Genomic DNA, 18861 nt, shown 5'->3' with positions numbered 1-18861 from the left:
GCAAAGAGCACTGGGCACCTAAGGATTTGGGGGGATGAGGGATAACAACTTTATTATGCATTTAATTTATTATAAAACATATGTTCAGGATTAATAGTAAGAAAGTGTTGGATGAAAATCTTCATTTTTCTCACATAATATTGTCTTTTTTTGTGGTGGAGAAACTTTTAATCATATATTTTGTATCTATCTGTTCATGTGAGTCAGTAACTAAGACTCGTTGCTGTGACAGCGGTTGCAGAAAACTTCGAGCAGACCAAAGTACCGGGACCTGCTACTTGTACGACTTTCAGGGACCCGCCGGTCTGACAACAAAGGGAACCTGGGGAGTGCCGGTGCAGTATTGGTCTTTAGCACTGGGCGACAGCTGTTAGCAGTCTGCCGCGCTCTTCATACGGAGCTCACCACCAGCTCCAGCCTGCTGTCTGATAGACCTCGAACCCTGGTGTCACCGAGCACCATGTCCAAAGTGAACGGAGGGTCCTCGGGTTGTCGTGCCGTCGTGATGGCAGGGCGGTACCTGTCAAGCCCGTCGGCGGCCCCGGCAGTGACACGGAGCTCCGTCCAGCGTCAGCGGAGGATTATCTGTGCACAGCGGCGTATGATGAGCTCTGACCCGGCCAGCACGGGAGGAAAAGCCGCGGCTGTGGCCCAGCAGGAGCAACCGGGGTATCTCTCCGCCGCTGACCGGCACGCGCTCACCAACAGGAACCTGATCTATCGGGACGTTAAGGCTTTCCTCAATGAAGTTGGCGGAGACCCCAGAGAGGCCCGGTACTGGTTGACCCAGTTCCAGAAAGCGAATAAAGCCATGTCTCCTGCCTTTGCGGTATTGGAGGTATGGCAAAGTCATCATTCAGTCCTTTAGAAAACAAAACGTGTGAGCATTGTGAAACAAATTGCCCCAAACGACCCGTCGCTCGGGTGTATTGTGGTTAATTTGCCACTTAATGGGTTCCGGTTTACATGTGAAAGCCCATAATCTCGCGCAGGGGCGTTGCTAGGCATAAAGCTCTACTGGGGCACAGGCCCCCTACTATTTCCCCTTCCTCACACACACACACACACACACACACACACACACACACACACACACACACACACACACAAAGGCTGTTTCCGAAACGGCCTGCTACCATAGACTGTAAAAAATATGGACGTAGTATCCGTGACGTCACCCATCTGTTCCTGAGAGCTGTTTTGAAGCAAATCAACGGCGGCAGCCATATTGGTAATGCGGAACTCAACTAGGCAGAGTGTGACGTAGTGTGAGTCTCTTAGCCAATGGCTGTGTGTTCCCGACCGGGAGTCACGTCAGTCATGTCCTTATTTGGGCAAAACTCATAATCTTAATATCTTCTTAACCGTCACGTTAGAAAAAAATTCGGCCCCCGTACAGTGTATGCCATTAGAGAGATTAGCGTTGTAGGGCCAAGCCGTTTTTTGAACCAGGCTGTAAACATGTTTATTAATGCTGCAAAGATCGTCTTTTTCCCATTCATATCTATGTGGTTTCCGGTGTTTCTGCAGCCAGCCTCAAGCGGATTTTCGATGTATTGCAGTTTATATCACTTCCGCATTGGCTTCATCGTTTGAGACCGGAGTTTGCCGCTTGCCTGCTACATACTAATGTAGTAGGCAGTAGGTATTGCCTACTCAGAAACAGATGGGTGACGTCACGGATACTACGTCCATATTTTATACAGTCTATGGTTGCAGTATGCTGGGCCAGACGTCACTAGATTTCCGGTTTCGGAAAGCGGAAGTAAACAACGGCGAAGCCGATAGAGAAACTGCTTCTTTAGCATCCACTTCTGATTTAAAAAGTTAAGAAGTGGTTTATATGGAATTTGATAACTTTCACAGCACCCAAAAACGGATTTCCTTCCGTCAAAAAAGAAGGAAAAAGAAAAAGCGGAACGAGCGCTGTGCATTGTGGGAAACAGTACGTGAGGCAGACTGGTCCGATGCATGCTGTGAAATTTTCCTGAATCAGTAGACATCCGGGGAGTTATGGCATACTGCAGATTTTGCTCTTGATCACATACTGCTTACTACATACTGAATTTTGGCCAAATCAGTACTTACTGCTAGTATAGTAGGCGGTTTCGGAAACAGCCACACACACACACTTTTTATGGGCAGGTGTTTTCTCCTGCCCTCTAAAGAGATCCAGAGCTTTTTTCCAGTTAGTGAAACCAGTGCTCACAAATGTGTCATGTTTCATGTGTTTACCAAACATCCTACATGAGAAACTAAAAGCTGCATCTCTACAGAATATTATGACCAGGGAAAGCTTTCAAACCATTGTGAATTTAATGATGTTTTTTTTTTTAACCCAAAGCAGTGCTGGGGATAGTGGGACTTCACTTGTTTAGGAATTAATGAATGTATGGGAAACACTGCGGTGGATGCAACACATTAACAACTGCGCTTAAAGTCTTTTCCTTTACTTCCAATGGCCAGTCCGCCCCTGATACTGGGGCACAGCTCATTTATACTGAGGAACGTGCCCCAGTAAAGGTAGTCTGGCGACGCTCCTGATCTCACGATAACATGCATGTCTGCGTTATTGTCATTAGTAAATGATCACAAATGATGAATTAGTTTCCCCACTTTATTAAAGGCCCGGAGGGAGTTTTTAAATGGCTGGGAAACAGACTGAAACTGATATTGATGCCTCTTTATGACCCTCAAAAACAAAACAAAAACATCCACAACAACACTGATACCTCCTCTGTTGTAATTTTTGATGCCTGAAACCGCCCTGAGGGCGTAGGTGTCAGACCAGATGATGGACATCTTGCTTCAGAAACAGCCTTTATTACTTTATAACTGTTTTCATGGAAAATAATCACATTGCCTGATAATGTTGACTGTTGAAGACAACAGGATGAGGCTTTTGTTGAAACACTACTTTTGCATGTATAGGACAAGAGATAAGAGGTATCACTTTGTCCACAAGGGGGGCGCCAGAATCGATACAAAACAAAAGTTCCTCACAGCAGCTTTAACGTGTTTTGAAAATTTAATGTAAGACAGAGAAAACGCATTAAAGGTGGCATGTAATGTCATACTTTACAGTCTATAATGTATAGCCTGTTTAGGAATTTGGCCGCCTTTTTCTTCAGAATACTTGTAGAAAAAATTAGCTTGTTTGAAGTTTTTGATAAAACCTAACCCAACACATAACACTTAGCTTGCTAAACAGGGAAAAAAAGGAGAACATAAAGGCACTTCCACAGGCAAGTCCAAATATGAAGACAAGGCAAGGCAGCTTTATTTGTATAGCGCATTTCATACACGAGGGCAACTCAATGTGCTTTACATTAAAAGATTAAAAGCATTGGAGGCATTCAGACAGGCATAAAAGAGCATAATTGAAATGACAAATATAATTAAACATAAAAGAAAAGGAAAATTAGAAATATTTTAAAAATTACATTACAATTTTAATTTAAAGTGAGTTAAAATGAACTAAGATAGGAAGGCAGTGGCAAATAAAAAAAAGTCTTAGTCTTTGATTTAAAAGAGGTGAGAGTTGGAGCAGACCTACAGCTTTCAGGGAGTTTGTTCCAGATATGTGGTGCATAATGACTAAACGCTGCTTCACCATGTTTCGTTCTGACTCTAGGGACTGAAGGCAGACCAGTACCTGATGACCTCAGAGGTCGAGGTGGTTCATAAAGTAGCAGCAGATCAGCAATGTATTTTGGGCCTAAACCATTCAGTGCTTTATAAACCATCAGCAGGATTTTAAAGTCTATTCTCTGACAGACATGAAGCCATTGCAGAGATCTAAGCAGGTTTTCCACATGTGGCAGATACTCTATAAGGGGGTATACCTGTAATATAGTGCTATCTCTGTGCGATTCAGTGAATCTTTTTTGAAGAAACTAAACAACTTTTGAAGATTTGCTTAGTTAAACAAATAAATATGTTGGTTAGCACTGTCTTAAACTAAGTCCTCTCTGTCTTTGTCCCTCCCAGGTGGACAGCTCAGTGTTTGACAGCAGAGAAATGGTTCAGAGGCTGGCTTTCGGGCTCTCCTTCCTCCAGCGGATGGATATGAAGCCTGTGGTGGTGATGGGTCGGCCTGATAATGAAGAGACTGGGCACATGGAACCAGTGGCAGGCTCCCGGTTCACCCGAGGGTTGGTGGAACGAAGCCAGCAGCTAACTGAAGCGTTGCAGCAGCATTCAGCTACCGTCCTGCCCCTCTTTTCTGCTGAGTCCTTCCTGCTTCTGCATGAAGCCCCACGTGGAAGCAGGTGAGGGTTGAGACGTACCAGAGTACCAGGTGTCTTTCATTTTGAGGGTTAGCTACTTTCCCTAATAGGTATCCTAACTTCTGCATGCCGTATTGTAGCCCACCGCTGTTGAAACCATAACTTCCTTGTGCAACACTGCCTTTCTGTCAACATTTTCAGGCCTGAGGCTTAAGAAGTTATGACATAACAGTCAAACAGACATAAAGTCCCAGAAGCTGTCAAGTCATAATAGAACCAGTTTTACAGGTGGCTGTACAATTGAAAATACATTTCTAAAGGCATACTGTCCGCGTTGCTGAAGCAGCTAATCAATAAGCATCTCATGTGTGAGGCCACGAATACGTCTGATATCAGCATCACAAGTCCATAGCCCTAAATACAAATGTTAAAGTGCCTTTCTCAAATCACCCTCAAACCCTGTCTCTACACGCTTCCACCTGGTATGCATGCCGGAGGGAGGGCAAGCCACATGAAGTACTGTCCCAAACCTTTGAATGAGGAGTGGGAGTTGGTCGTTAAACCCTCAAACAGCATGTCTGTACTGATACCGACTTACTGAGCCTGTGTAATAGTGTTAATTGTTCATAATGGAAGACACTGCAAATGAAAGCTGTGTGGAATTACTCACAAAACTTCAACAGCTTTGATAAAGGATGAGTTAATGGTATCACACAGCTTTGAAAAAAAGAAAAAAAAAAAGGTTAGCAATATATAAGGGATCCAACTGAACCTTTTCCTCGTCCTGAAAATTATGCGTTCATTTACTGGGTCCCGCTCATCATCATCAGATTGAAATCAGAAGATGTTTAAAAGAGAAAAACTACCAAGAAGACAGGGTTCTTGACTCGATTTGACTGAGCCTGCTTCGTGGATTTGTTTGTGTGACAGAAATCCCTGGTTTCACAGGTTGTTCTTGTTTCATTTGAGTGGGGGGAGTGTGGCCCACGCTCAATGTCCACACTCACACACTCACTGACTTTGAGGCGTGTTCCTAATGAATCCCTGAGGGCTTAGGGCTGTCCCCCTGTCAATTCTTTAAGTGCGTGAAGGTTCAGTGCTCAGGGCTCATGGAGGAGATCAAGGTCCTCCCTGAACCCTGAGCCCTGAGCCCTTCTTGACTTAATTGACGTCAACTGGAAAGTGACTGAGAGCAGGAGGCTTTAAGTGCTCAAAACCATGCTACATCGTGTAGCTCACCGTCGCGGCATTAGGAATTTTTATTGCACATTTTTACTTCCCTAAAAAAAAGAGACCCAGCTGGAATGCAACGGAGTGGATCCAGTGGGGGTTGACACATTGACTAGAATAGAAACCTATCAGATCCGGTGTCGTGATGGATCGGAGACGGACCAGACACGGATCTGGTGAAATTTAGCCGTCAAAGTGAGTGTGTGAGTGTGGACATTGAGGCCCAATCTCAATGTCCACACTCAAACACTCACTGACTTTGAGGCGCGTTCCCACCCAGTCTGTGAGGGCTTAGGGCTGTCCCGTTGTCAAACCATCAAGTGCATGAGGGATCTCTCTCAGACTTTCTGAGCCCTTTATGTCCCCTTTCCGTAAGTGGGCATCTTTGTAGACTTAGCGTAAGGGAATTTCCCATAGTTCATAGCATTGTGACATGAAACACGGTACTCCCAGGGCAAGCCCTCAAGCATGGAAAGGTAAACGAACGCCATAACATGAAATTTAAAATGTGCAATGGTAAACAAGAAGTAGGGAAGGTGCAACAAATTTGGCGTTACAAAAAAGTTTGCCTTTAAGTATAATTATAGATAACAGCCTTAATCAGCCTAAATCTATTTATCTTCACATGTGTATCTGCAGTATATTTTATATATTTATATATTTTAAATTTTGTGGTTAAGCAGTCTGTATGGTAAGAACCTGGATCACATTGCAGTCAGTCAGTCCTTGAATTTGAGGAAAGTAAAAATTGTGCAAAAAAATGTACTAATGCCGCTAAGATGAGCAACATGACGTCATGTAGGTTACATGAGAAGTCGTTAAGTGCTGTCCCATTCCCAGTTCTAAAGTTTTGAGCCCTTACAGCCTCCTTCCCTCAATCACTTTCCATGTGACGTCAATTTAGTCAAGAAGGGCTCAGGGCTCAGGTATTAGGGAGGACATTGAGATTGGGCCACTTTCTCCAACTTGGCAAAGGGCGCTCCATTCTGCTGCCTCCTAGAGCAGGGGTTCCCAACTTTTCAGCCTGCGACCCCCAAAATATAGGTGCCAAAGACTCGGGACCCCCATTCTCCCTCAAAGTAATATTTAGCTGGTCTGCACAAAATTAGCCTACCAATATGAGCATGTGGCTGTGTTTCCTGTGCCCTTATGAATTAACCTACTGCTATTGATGCTTTTGATCATTAACTGTTCACTAACCCAAAACTTAGGAGTCATCTGGCAAAAAAGAAAGGCAGAACACTGATTACATTTTCTATTTTCAAGATTTTATTTCAAGGTTAGCTTCTATTCTTGTTGATTCTTGTTGATATTTTTTACTACAATGGGTAAAATATACTATTTTTGGGTAACTTAAAAAAAAAACATTCTGGAAGACATCTCACGACCTCGTCGTCTCGTGACCCCCCACTTTGGGAACCCCTGTTGTACATGATGAAACCACAAACGGATGAGGTAATATAGAAGGTGTGCTTCCGCCTGATTTTATTTCTTCTGTTTCCTCTCCGCCCTGCAGTGCTGCATCCACTGTCGCTGTAGACACGAGCCTCCTTCAGTGGAGTCTGGACTGCGGGACGATCCCTCTGGTTTGTCCAGTCGGAAGGGACGGGCGAGGTTGCTCGATTCTGTTGGACCCAACAGAAGTGACGGCGGCTATCTCAAGAGCCCTGCAACCCCACAAAGTCATGTTCCTAAACCACTCCGGAGGTCTCTGCAGCAAAGAAAAAAAGGTGGCTGCCTCTCCATAAAAATGTGTTACTGCAAAAACCACAACAAACCATTAGCTTCAACTCATTGCTTTGTATTTGTGTAACAGGTGCTTGGAACAGTTTCTCTCCCCTGTGACCTGCCTTCTCTATCTATGGCGGCGTGGCTGAGTAGTACAGAGCGCCGCAAGGTGTCCACCATAGCCAGACTCCTAAATCAGCTGCCGACTGAGTCCTCTGCTGTGATCACCTCTGCAGACACACTGCTGAGCGAGCTGTTCAGTCACAGAGGTGAGACTGCTGACTAACTGACTGACTGACTGACTCACTGTCTATTTTAAGGTGAAACCCAAGTAGGCAAGAGGACATATTTGTAGGGGGCGGTGGTTTTGACCACTCAGAAATGATAGTAATGAGGTCATGTCTAAAAGTGTTTGTTCTTTCTGTCTGGATTTCTTTCTCAGGGTCTGGGACGCTCTTTAAAAATGGAGACCCAATACACAGGTATATATTTCCTTTTGTCAGATACCTAAATGTATATAATCTAAAAAAAAGTTATAAACAAAAATACACAAAAAAGCTAATTTCTTGAGTGCTAAAGTAATACAAGGAAATTGCATTTGCTAGTCGCTTTGGATATAAACAACAAAAACTCATCTGCTGCCATGACAGTGCATTATCTCTGTGTTTGTGTGCAGGTACACCTCTCTGGATGGGATTGATGTCCAGCGTCTTTTGGCTCTCATCAACAAATCATTTGATAAAACTCTCAGGCGAGACTACATCGACTCCCTGAGAGGAAGGCTGCATTCCATCTATCTCTCTGAAGGGTGTGTGATACTAACATGTCCACATAATCCACACCACACCAATCCTTTCCATGCATTAAGTTTGCCATGAGCACGGATATAGGCCTGGTTTTTCCCTTTTCTAAATATATGACATCTCTCCTTCCCTCAGGTACAGCGCGGCAGCCATAATCACCATGGAGCCGGTGAATAGTGGCACTCCCTACCTCGACAAATTTGTGGTGAGCAGCAGTAAGCAGGGTCAAGGTACCAGCCAGATCCTGTGGGAATGTATCAGACAGGACCTGGGCAAACTGTTCTGGAGGTCCAGAGCTACCAACAGAATCAATCCCTGGTATGACACACACAGGCACATTTTAGGACTTTCATGTTGGATTTTATATCAAGTTACATTCCATGTAATTTATCATGAATCAATAATTGCCTCCTATTCCATCTACTTCCAAAAATTGGGGCCTTTGCTGCTGCTCTCCTTGCTTTGGCTTTTTATGCATGCACATGAAAGAGAGGGGAGGTGTGCTCTCCCTACTTTAGGCTTAGGCATTCCACGTAGGCACATGGAAGGACAGGGAGCTCCCAGATCGGAGCCATACCTCCAAATATGACTTGCAAAAATTTTAATATTTCAATGAAAGTGGTCCAGACGGAAAGCGCACTCAACTAGTCCTTTCACACTGCCACAGCTCATACTATGTTTCGTTTTGGGTTTACTTGTGGTGTCATCCTCTTCAATTTGTCCAACATCTCTCTCATTCAGCTCCTTGCATTCCCTCTTTTCATTGCCGGTGACTGGTCAACCATTGATCACTAATCTAAAGTTTTGTGTTCTCCAAATAGATTTAAAGTAACTTAGAAATATCCTCCGTGTTGTTTCCCGACTTAGAACGGCAATGGAAACGTGCCACAGTGTCAACAGGCAGATTTGACATGTGGGATCAGATTGTCCTTGGCAACACTTTTCTGTCCAGAATTAATCATCTTTTTTGTTGGGTTTTGACCTATAAGAATCAAGTATTTAACACAGCAGATGATAAAGAGTCTACTGGTTCTTGACCCTTAGGAATGTCAACAGAGACTGTCTGAACGATATTGGCCTGTATCATATACTCAGTGCTGAACCTGGGACTTGAATAATAAATGCATCATGAAATACAGTATTTTGTCCAGCAGAGTGTGCAGTGACTCCGTAGGAGAAGATAAGCTCAGCTCTTCTTGCACACATGTTGCTTAGCTTAACAGCTAAGCGCACAGTGTTATGTATTAGATGTTTTATTTTGTTAAATTGTCATTGATATAGAATTCTATTCAGGAATGCAGATCTATGAGACAAAGGCATATAAGTGCAACATCTGTGCACAATCAATGTAGAAAAGATAATTTCTTATTCCATTCTGCATTAGCTGCTATATTACACTGGTATTGGTGCATTTCAACCCTCCTCAGTCTGTAACAGTCGTAAAAATCTTTTCGTTTTTTTCCTTTTCTGTTCAGGTACTTCAAACACTGTGACGGCAGCTTCGTTAACGGGGTGTGGACTGTCTTCTGGTTCGGTCTGACAGACATCAGAGATTCCTATGAGCTAGTCGAGTACGCCAAGGACCTCCCTGATTCTTTCCACGCCTAATCGCTAACGGTCTCCCAGCAGCGCCCTGTTCCTGCTCCCTGACACCTCACATCTACTGATTTCATAGCTCTTGGACTCTTAATTTGAGCTATGGATATCTCAAAAATCAATTGGGTTCTTTTGGTGGTTTGTTTTCATACCTTGAAACTTGAAATCTGCAGTGAGCATTTCATACATTAACTATTTGGATAAGCTGTAAACCACTCTGTTTGAAGTGTCAGGGTTGATGTCAGGGACAGTTCCCACGCTGCTGTTTCTTCCACCGTCCATTGTGTTACTAACCCTTAACACAATGTACACACTGACTGTTTCTGTAAGTTATTCAAAACTGGTTCCTTTTACACACTAAAATGCTCTCCAGAGAGGGTCTGCAGCCTTACATGATGTGGTCCACCTCCAGATCTTTCTGAGATCACTTATTTTAGAGACCAAAATTTCTAAGTGAGTAGTACACTGAGGGGTCCTCCTAAGCCTGTGAAAATCTATATAATGTTACAGTGACTTACTTTTTTAAACCTTATTTATCAAAAAAATATTAAATATAGTTAATTACAATGAACCCTAATGATGTTAAACAGTATCATAAGGGATTTCTTGGCTTTGGCCCAGAATCTTTGGTTTTTAAAAAGAAAAGCTGTTGCATAACTGAACAGTTGGTAAGCTGTGTGCTTTTACCAGCCAGGCAGGGAACACTATATAGAGTTACATTGTGGGAAATGTATGATCAAAAATTTTAAGTCAGAACATTTCAGCTTCTTCCTTCTTTTTGATCAAACTTTTCTGAAACTGTCCCATGCAAGAACTCCCCTCTAAAACTATACTCATTCTGTCAGATGAATTACATCTATCAGTAAAAAGTATCTGGAGTTTTTGCCCCTTTTCTAACATTGTGGCCAGAATAAATAAGAAAGTGGCCAGTAAAGGTTAGAACTGACAAGGTTTTTAAAAGCTGCTCAGATAAGCCCTACTTGTTCTGGTTCTCATGTACTTCCTAAATGCCAAAGAGGTATGTCTGTAATAATATACTGCCATTAAAGCACTTCAGACCAGGCACTCCATAACTCACGTCTCTGCTCTGTAATTATGTCTGTGTCTCTTCTTTGAGTAAAACTGATAGTTACAAAACAAAAAAAAGTGATACATGCTTAGTTAATGGTTCAATATATTTTTTTGATGTACATCATGTATAGACTAAGGGAAATATAAGTTAGTAAGAAAGAGAGAAAAATATTAACTTAAGAAAAAGTTAGAAAATAAGACAAAAAGAAAAAAATTGACATAGAAAGAAAGACAGAAAGAAAGGATGGAAAGAAAGAAAATAATACAGAAAGCAAAGAATGAAAGAGAAAGAAAGAAAATAAAAACACTGAAAGACAAAAATAATCAAAGAAAATAAGAAAAAGAAACAAAGAAAGTATAAGAAAGACCGAAAAAGAGAAAGGACAAAAAAAGGAACGAAAAATATAAGAAAGAAAATAAGAAAAAATATAGACAGAAAGGAAGAAATACAGAAAGAAAGAAAATAAGAATGAAAAACAGAGAAATAAAGACAGGTGGAAGGAAAGAAAGAAATAAAGAAAATAAGAGTAATAAAGTATAAAGTATGAAGGAAAGACAGAATATTAGATATATTAATTTCCACTTGACATTGTTATCCCATGTCTGAGACTTTGCCTATCAGGTAGTTTTCATAAACAGATTTAAAGATCTGTGTTGTTGTTGTGGTTGAGATGGTGGAGGTAAGGGCAGTATTGTTTTTTACCTGCTGGTGGAGCCGTCAGATCAGGCATATTCACATGGGTCACAGGAAGGTTAGGCAGATGTTGGAGGAAAACTAATATGCAGGATCATGGATAAGTGGTTAGTGCGACCAGATGTACTCAGATATGTTTTTTAATAACCAGAGATTTTTAACCATTACTGTCAGTGACTTGAAAAATCTGTTCTTAATCAGCCATTCCCCCACTCTGGATTTGATTTAACAAAAACAGTGGCACACCCAAACACTTTGCTACTAAATACTTTACTGCTCAGGTTGTAAGGTTAGTCTGTCCCAAGGTCTTTATACATGTTGACATAGCCATGTGTTGAAACGCTTAGCGGCACGGATTGAAAGTAGAAGATGACAGGTGAATTTAGGGTGAAATAGTGCAACCATTCAATTTGTCCGTGAGGGAGAGAAATATAACAGAAATAGGCTTTTCAATAGGCATGAGTCAGGTCATCTAAAGGGTGCTGATGATTGGTAGATTTGGGAGGATTTGGGTCAGTTGAACATGGCAATACTTTATGGGTTGGGTTGTAAAATTGGGGTGTTCTGCTAGTAGGCATGATGGACAGGGGGAGCTGTCAAGGATAACTCAGAGAAACATCAGTGAAGAGAGGTGCCCACTTCATAACACTAGTGATGTGCTGGCTCTTGCTACCCGTTTAGAACACTACACTCCATGCTCGTCATATCTAAAGTCTCTAAAAATAGTATGGGAGGTCGAGCCTTCAGTTATCAGGCATCTCTCATTTGGAATCATCCACCAGTCAGGGTCTGATAAGGCTTATAATTAGGGCTGGCTCAGGTTTGGACCAGCTCTTAGTTATGCTACTATAGGCTTAGACTGCTTATTACTATAGCATCTGCAACCCTTTATTTTGAAGGAGCAAAGGATGTTCAATATTGTATCTACAAAGGACTTTTATTTTGAAGGGACAAAAACAGGATCCACAGAGGCCCACCTGCACATCCCCTCAGTCAGTGATGCAGCCGAACGGAGGAGACTCTCTTTTCCCCTCACCTTCATCCTTTTCTCTTCCCATCCCTTTTCACAGTTTTTGAGTGCGTCCATAAGACTAAACCACCACACCCCTTCACCACACAGCTTCACAAACACCTATGTTCACACACCTTCAATTTCATATTCACCATCAAGAGTAAAGATCACTGTCAAAGACAATAAAAGGAGTGGAAATCAAAGGAGAGTGTGTCACCTCGAATATCTTTTCATCTACACCATCCATGTTCTGACCGGACAAACTGTGAAGATTGCAACCCTACAGATAAAATCACCAGCAAACAGTTAATCTCCCTGAGGTCTCAAGTGTGGCATCTAGTACACCACCACCTCTTTTACAGTTTGTCTTTGTGAGCTTAATTATTCCGGCCTTCAGTGAGCTTTGCAAGTGGTCAGCTGGCAGAGTGATCTAACAAGCGAGACATGGTCTGCTCAACAGACCAAGAGGGAAGACTCAGTATGTTACTTGTTCTCTTCAGGGTGTGTGTTGGAGTGTGTGTGTATGTGTGTGTGTCGGTGTGCGTGTTTGTGCGAGTGTGTTTGTGTGTGCGCGTGTGTGTTTGTGTGTGTGTGTGTGTGTGTGCGCGTGTGTGTTCGTGTTTGTGTGTGTGTGTCGGTGTGTGTGTGTTTGTCGGTGTGCGTGTTTGTTTGTGTGTGTGTGTTTCTAACTTCGAATCAACACAAGAATAACATTCTATCGTGTCTTTATTTTGTCCCATCACAGGGAACTGACACACTGGATTCCCCTCTCTCCACATATCACTTACTGAGCTCCCTTGTCTCGTAGGTATACTGCACTGCACAAATAATAACATACTGATCTCAGCTGGATAAAGTGTTATCACTTCCAAAAACATTTCTGTTTCAACAGAACTCCTTACTCATAGTTTTACCAGTTCATCTGGTAAAAGTCGTGTTGCGTTGCGTGTTTGTGTGTGTGTGCGAGATTGCGTGCGTGTTTATGTGTGTGTGTGTTCGTGTTTGTGTATGTGTGTGCGTGTGTTTGTGTGTCAGTATAGGTGTGTGTGTGTTTGTGTGTGTTCGTGATTGTGTGTGTGCGTGTATGTTTGTGTGTGCATGCATGTTTGTGTGTGTTTGTGTGTGTGTGTGTTCATGTTTGTGTGTGTGTTTGTTCCTGTTTGTGTTTGTTCCTGTTTGTGTGTGTGTGTGTGTGTGTGTGTGTTTGTGTGAGTTCGTGTGCGTGTGCGTGTGTGTGTGTGTGTGTGTGTGTTTCTAACTTCTAATCAACACAAGAATAACATTCTATCGTGTCTTTATTTTGTCCCATCACGGAACCGACACTGGAATCCCCTTTCTCCACATATCACTTACTGAGCTCCCTTGTCTTGTAGGTTCACTGCACTGCACAAATAATAACATACTGATCTCAGCTGGATAAAGTGTTATCACTTCCAAAAACATTTCTGTTTTCAACAGAACTCCTTAACAGCTACACCTTCACTTTACTGAAGAGCTGTGCTTTACCTCAATTTACTCAGCTCAGTGGAGGCTAAGATGTTGCACAGTGATATCTCTTATGAAGGGGATTTATATAAAGAACAGTTCATAACAGTCCAAAAATAATAGAGTTTCCCTGACTCAAACAATGCTAGTCATGTCTGGGAAAAGACTTAAGGAGGACCCATGGGCAGATTTTAAAATAAAAAGGTTTTAATAAACAAAAGGTACCAACAAAATTTACTAAAACGTCCAAGAATAAATCCAAATAAAACATAGGGATCACAGGAAAAGAAACACAGAGAGAACACAGTGAAGACATACAATGATCCAACCAGGGACAGGGCAAACAGAGGAACTAAATACACAGGTATGGAACAGAGAACACAGTGAAACTAATGAGGGTAATCACAAAAGGAGGGAAACACACAAGGGCAAGACGTAAAACTGGATCTTATCCTGTCTTGAAAATCAGGATCTTGGAAATAATTTTATGGCAGCTCGAGTAGTGTGTATTACAAACCCGGATGATGCATGAAAGCCACTTTGCTGGGACGTGAGTATGAGGTTTCAATTTGTTGCAGATAGGAAGAAGTTATCAATCTGGGATTTGAAAACTGTGCCAGACACTGCTGCAAACATTCTTACCACATTGCCCAAAGTGGTAATGATAATGGATGGACAATGAAGTAAATCCTGAAATAACCACCCTTTGTAAAAACAAGGACATTTATTGTGAATTGTAAATTGGTATTAATGGAGAATCAATTATGAATACAATCATGGCACCAAGAATTAAAATAGAATGGAATAGCGAGATGATGAGAGAATCAGACTTCACTCTTTTATTGAGCACCGAACCATTTAATTTGTTGCTTTTAATCTTCTGTACTTTAACTTGACTTAAACAATAGCACAAAGCAGAATGCATGCTCCAAAACCCTCTCAGGCTATGTATTGATAATTTCTGATCAGTATATAAATATTAATCAAATAATGTCAACTGACAAATCATATATAAAACCCATAGACTGTATAATTCATGGACGTAGTATCTGTGACATCACCCATCTGTTCCTGAGCGCTGTTTTAAAGCCAATCGTCGGCAGGAGCCATATTGGAAATGTTGAACTCAACCTAACTGCTGTCGAGCTAGTGTGAGGTAAAGAGGCAGGGTTTTAGCCAACAGCTACAGTGTTCCCGTCTGTCAGTCAAGTCAGTCATGTCCTTAACACTAGGACCGCCAACATTCCAGTGCCCCCCTCTCGCGCCACCTCCGGTCTGTCATACCGTTGTGAGAATTTGCATCCTCTGTGACTAGAAGCACATAAAGAATTCATTTTTTTATGTAGTTACAATACATTATGAAAGAATAAACAATGTATCATGTATACAAAAAAAAAAGGACAGAACATGATTGGCTGCCTTTTCAATGTGTTATGCCGATAAAGAATGACGCGTTTATTTATTTTTTTATTTCCTCATTTTAGCTCATATTTACTGCTGCGCCTCACCTCTTCTGTTGACATGGAAAATTGATTTAAACCCTATTATGTTATTTCTTGTCTCTATAATATCTATATTACTTAAATATTGCATAAGAAAACTTTGCATAATAGAAGAGATACACCGAAGTGACGGAAAGACGGGTTCTATTTATTTGCGCAGACTGCTCTCCTCCTCTCTCGCTCACACTCACAGTCAGGCAGACAGATACACACACACAGACAAATACACACACACACATAAAACATAACCACGCCAATCACCTATAGCACACATCTGGGGCAAAAGCTCTCCACCTGTAAGGTGCACTTCTCACACACAGGTCAGTGACAGCCCTTGCAGGCGAGTATGTTTTTCTGCTTACAGCTGCTGTTGAGCTGGCTGTTGTGGCTTCACTGGCACGGACTACTGACTGCTTTTTGCGCGCAAGCGTTCCTCCATCAACTGGTGTTCCCGGTGCACGCCTTGATGAAGACATGCAGGTTTATTGCAGCCATGTCAAGGACGTTGTAGAACGGCCACAGGCCACCTCCGTGGCATCTTACACAGTATTTGCCTACCATTTGATCCAGCACGTCAACCCCGACCTATAATGATGGGAAGTCGCGGAAAAAGAACGTTCCGTTGCGCAATTGTGCTTCTGAAAAAAGCCAGCCCCCATTCCACTGACCAAAAACTCATTTCAATATATATTTTCGTTTTAAAAATAGATTTGGGAACGAAATTTTATGTCTTGGTGTAGGCTACTTTGACTGAGTTTTGCAGAATTTCTACCTGTTTAGACAGCGCAACAGGTGGTGGTGTCGTCATTGTTGAGATGAACATTTCATTGTAGGTTACTCTTATATTTACTGTCTGGAGTTTGCATTAGCCATTGTGGAAATAAAGAGGAATTTTTTTTACTATTATATTAGCCTATAGCCAACAAAGTCTGAGCTTGCTCTGAGTTCAGTGAGGCTTCATGGCGACGCATCGTGACGCTCTGGTGAGATATTTTATTAGAGTAAATTATTGATTCGTATTCATTGTTACTGAGGAGGATTTTAGAAAAAAATATTCTTTACTATTTAGAGTCTATAGCTGACTATTTACATCATCAAGCCAGACTAGCCTCTGCTCGTTTGTATAGACCATATTCACAGCTGGTCAAACAGCTGCGCCGAAGTAAGCCTGGTGCAGGCTAACTCTAGTGTCGTCAATACTTTATCCTACACACAATAATAAATGAAATGAAAAAAACCCAAAACATAGTTAGTGATAACGCCTACCTTGGGTTGAAGCACCAAATAAGTCAGCTGGCACAAACATTTTCTTTCGTCTGTGCCTCCGCCCATGTCAGCCTGTCCGTCTTTGTCTGTCCGTCTGATCCACAGTATATCGCTGTCTGCCTCTCTTTGTTTAGCTAATTCCCGCATGAATATAGAATAAACACATATACTAGCCTACATAGAAACAATAGATAATGGTAAAAAAACTACAACACAATAGCCGCGGGAAATGAAGCCCGCGAAATGTATCATTATGAATCATATTTACGCAGCCCTCTGTGTACAGTAACTGCAGCAGCGGTAGGAAGAAAAAAGTATAAACCCTCTGATATCCTGTTTTTTTCGTTTGAGAATCATAAAAGCTTCATACAGAGCAAACAATACACATTTTTAGGAAAACTCATAGAGTGACAGGCTTGTACGTTTTATACACAGAATATTATTTACATTACAAAATCCCAGATGGTTCCTCAGACCGTTGCGGCGTTTATGGGCAAAACTCATAATCTTAATATCTTCTGAACTGTTGCGTTAGAAAAAAATGAACCCCCTCTTAAATGTGTGAGAAATTAGCTATTCAAACTGAAGCCGTTTTTGAAACAGGCTGTAAACATGTTTATTATTGCTGCAAAGATCGTCTTTTTTGAATGGATGTGTATTTGAATTCCAGTTTTTCTGCAGCCAGCCCCAAGTGGACGCTCAATGAACTGCAGTTTATAACACTTCCGCATGGGCTTCATATTTTGAGACCGGAGGTTGCCGCTTGGTAAAACCATGACTATCATGCAGAGCTGATTTGGGGTAAATGGCAGGGTGGAAAGGTAAAGGAGGGAAAGGGTCAAGGCTTAAGGTTGTTGTTTTTTTTACCAACCTCTATCAACATAAAACTCTCAACTTCGGCCTTGGTACGGGTCTTGAATTTGCCCCCCAAAAATTGGCCTGAAAATCCAATTTCTGACACAGCAACACTGCTAACCGTTCACTGAATTTAAAGGTGGTCTTTTAGGGATTCAGCTGCTCCTCTCTATTCCTTACGTAATCATGTCTGTATGATAAACAGTAACATGTACACTACCGTTCAAAAGTTTGGGGTCACCCAGACAATTTTGTGTTTTTCATGAAAACTCACACTTTTATTTATCAAATGAGTTACAAAATGAATAGAAAATATAGTCAAGACATTGAGAATGTTAGAAATAATGATTTTTAGTTGAAATAGTAATTTTGTCCTTCAAACTTTGCTTTCATCAAAGAATGCTCCCTTTGCAGCAATTACAGCATTGCAGACCTTTGGCATTCTAGCTGTTAAGTTGTTGAGGGAATCGGAAGAAATTTCACCCCACGCTTTCTGAAGCACCTCCCACAAGTTGGATTGGCTTGATGGACACTTCTTGCGTACCATACGGTCAAGCTGCTCCCACAACAGCTCAATGGGGTTGAGATCTGGGGACTGCACTGTCCACTCCATTACAGACAGAATACCAGCTGCCTGCTTCTTCCCTAAATAGTTCTTGCATAATCTGGAAGTGTGATTTGGGTCATTGTCCTGTTGTAGGAGGAAATTGGCTCCAATCAAGCACTGTCCACAGGTTGGACAGTGCTTATGGCATGGCGTTGCCAAATTGAGTGATAGCCTTCATTATTCAAAATCCCTTTTATTTTTTACAAATCTCCCACTTTACCTGCACCAAAGCAGCCCCAGACCATCACATTACCTCTACCATGCTTAACAGATGGTGTCAGACACTCTTCCAGCATCTTTTTACTTGTTCTGTATCTCACTAATCTTCTTCTGTGTGATCCAAACACCTCAAACTTTGATTCGTCCGTCCGTCCGTACCTTTTCCAATCTTCCTCTGTCCAATGTCTGTGTTCTTTTGCCCATATTAATCTTTTCCTTTTATTGGCCACTCAGATATGGCTTTTTCTTTTCCACTCTGCCTAGAAGGCCAGCATCCCGGAGTCGCCTCTTCACTGTAGACGTTGACACTGGCGTTTTGCAGGTACCATTTAATGAAGCTGCCAGTTCAGGACCTGTGAGGCGTCTATTTCTCAAACTAGAGACTCTACTGTACTTGTCTTCTTGTTCAGTTGTGCACCGGGGCCTCCCACTTCTCTTTCTACTCTGGTTAGAGCCTGTTTGTGCTGTTCTCTGAAGGGAGTAGTACACATCGTTGTAGGAAATGTTCAGTTTCTTGGAAATTTCTCGCATGGAATAGCCTTCATTTCTAAGAACAAGAATAGA

General features: G+C 41.9%; 1 protein-coding gene across 1 annotated transcript; it reads left to right on the top strand.

Annotated features, from left to right (window-relative positions):
* The first annotated feature begins 212 nt into the window (after positions 1-212).
* On the top strand, positions 213-10659 carry nags (N-acetylglutamate synthase). Its single transcript, XM_034711732.1, has 8 exons — positions 213-838; positions 3991-4271; positions 6976-7189; positions 7276-7456; positions 7630-7669; positions 7864-7995; positions 8126-8308; positions 9466-10659. The coding sequence occupies exons 1-8, from the start codon at positions 461-463 to the stop codon at positions 9596-9598; spliced, it is 1542 nt and encodes a 513-aa protein (XP_034567623.1). The 5' UTR covers positions 213-460; the 3' UTR covers positions 9599-10659.
* Positions 10660-18861: the final 8202 nt, after the last annotated feature.

The sequence above is a fragment of the Notolabrus celidotus genome, chromosome 20 (assembly GCF_009762535.1).
Source record: "Notolabrus celidotus isolate fNotCel1 chromosome 20, fNotCel1.pri, whole genome shotgun sequence".
In the NCBI taxonomy this organism is placed as follows: domain Eukaryota; kingdom Metazoa; phylum Chordata; class Actinopteri; order Labriformes; family Labridae; genus Notolabrus; species Notolabrus celidotus.
Note: the sequence above shows the minus strand (reverse complement) of the source record. Positions and strands in the feature narration are given on the sequence as shown.